This window comes from Zootoca vivipara, chromosome 1, assembly GCF_963506605.1.
Source record: "Zootoca vivipara chromosome 1, rZooViv1.1, whole genome shotgun sequence".
NCBI lineage: Eukaryota > Metazoa > Chordata > Lepidosauria > Squamata > Lacertidae > Zootoca > Zootoca vivipara.
In genome coordinates, this window is record NC_083276.1 from 21,653,636 (window position 1) to 21,660,387 (window position 6,752).

Genomic DNA, 6,752 nt, shown 5'->3' on the forward strand with positions numbered 1-6,752 from the left:
TTCCGCCGCTTCTGAAAGCGAACCAAGGAGCGGGCTGTACTATCAGAGGCGTTTACGGGGGGGGTGAACCAGAAGGAGAGAACTTGGATTAATGAAGATGCCCCCCCGCCCCTGATGTTCATTTGGAGTTCTAAGCAGAGTCTCGAAAAGTCTCAAAGCCATGGAGAAGGAATCCCTCTGCGAGCGGCGGAGAAAATTTCGGCCGCCTACCCCTCTCGGCTCGGTGAATGGTTCATTCCGGCTCTGGTCACCGGAGGCTCAGTGCGCGGCTCTCTAAGCGTCCTTGGTTGGTTGAGGCCCTCAGGTCGGTGATGCGCTTGTAGGCTTTCAGGCCAGGTAAGGTTTAGGCGTATTAAGAGCGCGGTGGGGGAAAAAGCGGTGGGGGGGTTAAAACGAGAAAAAAACGGGGGCGTGGAATGCAAGGAGTTCCTAGCGCGTCTCTCCAGACTGTGTAAAAACAAAACATAAAAAGGGGGCGATTGCGATTCAGTGTTAAGCCAGGAGTAAGGAACGGAAAACCACGGATTTCACAGTGGCGCCAACGGAGTAGGAACCAGCAGCGACTGACAAGCGGCAAGACTTTGGGGTGAAGGTGTGTACCCCCAGGGGTGCAGCAAAAGGCAAATTCCGTGTTTTTGTTACGAAGAGACTGGCTGCCATTTTTTACACAAAGTTATGGGGGCACCCTCGCTTGAAATGCCGTGTCCAGTCCTGGTTGCCTCACCTCTGAATGCTACCCCGTTGCTGGAAGCAGTGCCGTAGCTATGGGGGTCGGGGGCTAGCCGGGGTTGTTTGTTTATTTCCTGCCCCGGGTGAAGCCTCCAGAGGGACGCCATTGAGGCTGCCAGCCTGTGCGTGTACCGAACTGACGTGGGTGAAATAAAGCCTAGTTTCTTTCGCCTCTGGCTGGAAGCCACAAGGAGGGCAAGTAGGTGCACGTGCAAGTGGCACGTAGGTCCTGCTTGCAGGCTTCCCGCAGGCAGCTGGTTGGCCACTGAGAGCAAGATTATTCAATTGGCCTTCCTTATGATCATGGGAGGCTTTTCTTCAGCTGTAACAGAAATGTTTAAAATTATGCATGATGGAATGCAGTGCATAAGGAAAGGTTTTGCTCCCTTTTCATTAAAGCACTAGAATTTGTGGACATTCAGTTAAACTTGATTTGCAGTGTAGGAGATTCAAGCATACTCTATCTATGTGTCTACTTAGTCCCTTTGTGTTAAATGAGGCTGACTCCCAGGTAAGTTGGTATAGGACTGCAGCCTTAATTTTTTTTTATTCTAGGATGTTTCTGGTTTTTGTTTAACTGTTTACAAGTGGCTTAAATGTTTCAGGCATCCATAAGTTATCTGTTGATTTTATTTTATTTTTGGTTCTCTTTCTTATTAGTAACTATGGTGAATATTCTGCAACTTGTGCGAGACCACTGGGCCATGACTTTGGTTCCCATAGGATTTGTGGTGGGGTGTTACTTGGACAGGAAGAATGATGAGAAAATGGCGCTCTTCAGAAACAAAAGCAAGTTATTTCAAAGGTTAGTTAAGTGAAATACTGACGTGTTATTTGATAGGATATTAACACTATTTTGCAACAACAGACCTGCTTCTTTCTGAATCTGACGGGACACGGGTTAGAGCTCAATGTTGAGCCTACCAAGTGGCGGTAGCGACGGCGAAGAAGACTTTCTTCACCGCCTCTATTGCATCTGCAGAAAACAGCAGCAGGAGACTTTTTCAGGTGGTTCACAGTTTAGTGGAACCACCTGCTCCATCGGGGCCCAGCATGGGCCACATGATCTCCTGCAACGATTTTGCAAAAAAAATTGCAGATAAAGTCGCTCAGATTCGGGAAGAGGTAGACCACTGTGGGAGCAGGGGTGGGGGAGTGCTAGAGGTCTGTCTAGTCAAGTTGTGTGGGATCAATTCCAATCTGTTACCTCTGAGGATGTGGACAGGCTGCTTGGACGAATGAAACCAACCACCTGTCTCCTTGATCCTTGCCCATCCTGGCTTGTAAAAGCTAGCCGGGAAGGGCTGGGCAATGGGCTTCGCGGGTTGGTGAATGCTTCTCTCCATGAGGGAGCCTTCCCAGACCCGCTGAAAGAGGCGGTTATTAAACCGTTTCTTGAAAAAAACCATCTTTAGATGCAGCCAATATGGCCAACTATCGCCCTGTCTCAAATCTTCCATTCTTGGGCAAGATGATTGAGCAAGTGGTTGCTGAACAACTCCAGGCACGCCGGACCATTTGGATCCCTTCCTGTTGGGATTCAGGCCGCATAATGGGACTGAAACTGCAGGTGTGGAGGACTCCCTGGTCCTGAATGGGATAACTGTGCCCCTGAAGGACCAGGTGCGCAGCCTAGGAATCATTTTGGACTCAAAGCTGTCCATGGAGGCGCAGGTCAATTCTGTGTCCAGGGCAGCTGTCTACCAGCTCCATCCGGTATGCAGGCTGAGACCCTATCTGCCTGCAGACTGTCTCACCAGAGTGGTGCATGCTCTAGTTCAGGCATACCCAAACTTTGGCCCTCCAGATGTTTTGTACTACAATTCCCATCTTCCCATCTGGTCCTGTTAGCTAGGGATCATGGGAGTTGTAGGCAAAAACATCTGGAGGGCTGCAGTTTGGGGATGCCTGCTCTAGTTATCTCTCGCTTGGACTACTGCAATGCGCTCTACGTGGGGCTACCTTTGAAGGTGACCCGGAAACTACAACTAATCCAGAATGTGGCAGCTAGACTGGTGACTGGGAGCGGCCGCCGAGACCACATAACACCGGTCTTGAAAGATCTCCATTGGCTCCCAGTTCGTTTCCGAGCACAATTCAAAGTGTTGGTGCTGACCTTTAAAGCCCTAAATGGCCTCGGACCAGTATACCTGAAGGAGCGTCTCCACCCCCATCGTTCTGCCTGGACACTGTGGTCCAGCACTGAGGGCCTTCTGGCGGTTCCCACGTTGCGAGAAGCTAAGTTGCAGGGAACTAGGCAGAGGGCCTCCTCGGTAGTGGCGCCCGCCCTGTGGAACGCCCTCCCATCTGATGTCAAAGAGAAAAACAACTACCAGACTTTTAGAAGACATCTGAAGGCAGCCCTGTTCAGGGAGGCTTTTAATGTTTAATAGATTACTGTATTTTATTTTTCTGTTGGAAGCTGCCCAGAGTGGCTGGGGAAACCCAGCCAGATGGGCGGCGTATAAATATATTATTATTATTATTATTATTATTATTATTATTATTATTATTATTATTATTATTCAAAATTGTGTCCAGTTATACCCTGGCTGGCATGGCCCAATCAATCTGCAGTAAGTCAAAAGAGCCATTTAGGTTTTGTGTTAGGCTCTTTTGACTTATACAGATTGATTGGCAGAAGTGCTCTATTGCGCTTTCGCGCATGCGCTCCTATCGCCGCTCGGGTTGCAGACTTTTCGGGGTGGAATGGATTGGGTCCGCAACCCGAGGTACCACTGTACTGGACATCTAAACCACTGTGGAGAGGGCATTCTAAAACAAGGGTGAAAATAAAAACAACCAACCTTCTCCCTTGGTGATAACATCTCTCATCTTGGATGAATGAGGTACACAGAGAAAACTACAACAGATTTTTTAAAGGCTTGGGAGGCTGTGATAGCAACCAACTTGGATGGTTTTAAAAGAAAATTAGACAAATTCATAGAGGATAGTACGGTACTACCCGTATTTCTCTGAAAATAAGACACCGTCTATGGCTTATTTTCAGGGGATGTATTATTTTTTCCTCCTCCTCCTCCTGCTGCGGCCGGCATTGCTGCTGCGCCTATCACTATGTCTTATTTTTGGGGTATGGCTTATATTCCTTGAATGCTTTAAAATCCTGCTACGGCTTATTTTATGGCTACGTCCTATTTTCGGAGAAACAGGGTATCAGTGGCTACTAACCCTAATGGCAGTGTTCAGCCTCCATAGTCAGGCAGTAATGCTTCTGAATACCTGTTGGTGAAAACTGCAAGAGGGCAAAGTGGTCTTGTGCTGGGGTCATTTGAAGGTTTATCACAGGGATCTGTGAGAACAGGAAGCTGGGCTAGATGGGCAATTGGCCTGATCTAGCAGACTCTCTTTATGTTCAGTAGAACATAGAAGTGACCGACACTTCTATTGCCAACCCCCCGAAATAGGTACAAATTGTACAAATGGGTGACCTGTGCATGTGAAAAACGTTGCCCAAGCACTGTTACTGAAATTATACTTTGTGACCAGCTTGTGTGCAACCATTTGCACAATATCAACTCGCAGGTTGCTTGGGCTACATTGCAGTGGATCTCCCCTATTTCAGTTAGCTAGGCTTCAGTCCCCAATCAGCTGTAAAGCTCACTGGGTAACCTTTTGCCAATCTCTGTCTCCCAGCCTAATTATTTCATAGGGTTCATACAAAGATAAAATGGGATAGTCAGTTTTGTATAAAGAGCCATGAGTCATGAACACAATTTGGGGAGATGTGAGGGGTAATGACAACTACCTAAATGCCTTTGATTAAATAAAAGGGAAAAGGGAAATTGTTTACACAAATTTGATTTGAAGGTGGTTGTTGTTTTTAATGATGTTTTTATTCATGTCTTTGAGAAGTAGTGGACATAACAGTGCAGAAGTTAAGTCTTGCTTTCCAAATCAGTTACAAAGCATCTAATTACTTAACAGAACGTGTTTTAGATTTATAAGCTGTGTTCTGGAATAATTCATTCCTAATTCTGTGGCCCTCTATTTCTTTTTCACAGGGAATTGAAACCTGGAGAAGAAGTCACATGGCGATAATGTATTAAATGAGAAATGCTTCCAGATAATTAAATCTGTATCTATAAGAAGTGTGTGATTGTGTTATCAAATGAAATGAGGAAATGAAGAAATATATGGGCACTTTCCAGCCAGTTAAAGTGTAACCCTGAAGGACTACGGTATCTCTCTGTGCATGAGCAAGCATGTACCCTGCTCTCAAGCACACTTCAATTGGCCATACAATTTAATAATAATAATAATAATAATAATAATAATAATAACAATTTATTTATTTATACCCTGCCCATCTGGCTGGGTTTCCCCAGCCCCTCTGGGCGGCTTCCAACAGAAAAATAAAACATTTTGGTAGATGCTAGATACGGGCCCTTTTTGGTGGTGATGCTGCAATTGTGGAATTCCTTCTCTGGGGAGATCAAGCAGGGCCCTTTTCATTCCATTAAAATAAAGAAATGTCTTAACATTCCACTTAAACAGACATTTGGAGTTTTAAAAAAGGGGGGTGATAACCAACAAAGTCATTTTCAGAGTATTATTAGACTTGTTAGTCATTTGTTTCACAGAAGTTTCAAAATGACTTGCAGCATAAATAAAAATACATTGTAATGTTGAAACATTCACACAAAAACATATGCAGTTCATTAAAAAATACAGGAAATAATATCCTCTCTCCTGCTCCTCTCCCAAGGGCAGCAGAAAGCTAACAGCAAAACTTCATCATCACAGTCTATCAGAAGCCTGGAAAAAGATAAGTTTATACCTGACACTGGAAATAGTTGGTTAGGCCTGGGTGATGTATTGATACATTGCCTGGACCGGTATGAGGGCCAGACCGCGATGGTGGCTTCACTCAGTGTTATATCATGAATGAACCTGTGGCTGCTACTGAGTCCCTCCTGCCACCAGTGCTCTGCGCAGCAAAGGAAAAACAAAACAGCCGGGTACTGGTGGGAGAGAGACTCTGGAGCAGTGGCGGTTTCACACTCAATATACTGCTGGGTGAAACTGATCATGCCCTGGCCATCATACAACTGAGGGAGGAACTGCCAAAGGAAAGCACTTGGTCATGTGTCTGTGACCACTGGTTCAGCACAAAAACCCACTCTACTAACAGAACGCTGCTTTCCTCTTTCATTGCAAAGAGTTGGGCTGTTCATGTACTGATAGCTCCATGGGCTATCAGTACAATGGTGGTGTCCTTGAAGTCTTGTGGGGCTGCAGCAAAAATAGCTTCTTGCAACATGTGCAAAGATGGCAGCAGTTTTTGAAGGATAAAAATACCTAAAATGATAGGACTCAGTTGCAATAACACACAATCTCTAAAAAAGACGGGACTGGTGAGTTATAACATAAATGTGTTATGAAAATGTGACTCTAGGGCGCGCTGTACAGCAGTCAATGGAAAATTGTGCTGAGAGCTACCCAGTTTCTCCGAAAATAAGACGTAGCCAGAAAATAAGCTGTAGCACGATTTTTAAGCATTCAAGGAATATAAGCCATACCCCAAAAATAAGACATAGTAATAGGCGCAGCAGCAATGCCGGCCGCGGCAGGAGAAGGAGGAAAAAAATAAGACATCCCCTGAAAATAAGCCATAGTGTGTTTTTTTGAGGAAAAATAAATATAGGATGGTGTCTTATTTTCGGAGAAACACTGTACAGTCGTACCTCGGGTTGTGAACACCTCGGGTTACGAACTGCGCAAACCCGGAAGTATTTTCGCCGTGCGCGCGTGCGCAGAAGCGCCATGCGCAAAGCATGAAAGTAGCAAAAATAGCGCTTTGCGAATGCGCAAAATGGCGTTTTCGGGTTACGAACTGCGATCCGGAACGGATCGCGTTCGTAACCCGAGGTACCACTGTATATAGTATAACTTTTTCTTAGCGTTTTTTATATCAGTGTAGACCCAGCCTGAACTGATGGCATGAAGCAATAATGAAAATTTGACCAATAATGTACATAACTATTCAATGAGCCTAACATGTA

General features: G+C 45.5%; 1 protein-coding gene across 2 annotated transcripts; it reads left to right on the plus strand.

Annotated features, from left to right (window-relative positions):
* Positions 1–118: 118 nt before the first annotated feature.
* On the plus strand, positions 119–4,838 carry NDUFB1 (NADH:ubiquinone oxidoreductase subunit B1). Of its 2 annotated transcripts, none has more exons than XM_035107249.2 (3): positions 119–336; positions 1,390–1,534; positions 4,752–4,838. In XM_035107249.2, the coding sequence occupies exons 2-3, from the start codon at positions 1,395–1,397 to the stop codon at positions 4,786–4,788; spliced, it is 177 nt and encodes a 58-aa protein (XP_034963140.1). In that variant the 5' UTR covers positions 119–336; positions 1,390–1,394; the 3' UTR covers positions 4,789–4,838. The 2 variants fall into 2 exon arrangements, with proteins under 2 accessions (XP_034963140.1, XP_034963147.1); XM_035107256.2 differs by lacking the exon at positions 119–336 and adding an exon at positions 446–592.
* Positions 4,839–6,752: the final 1,914 nt, after the last annotated feature.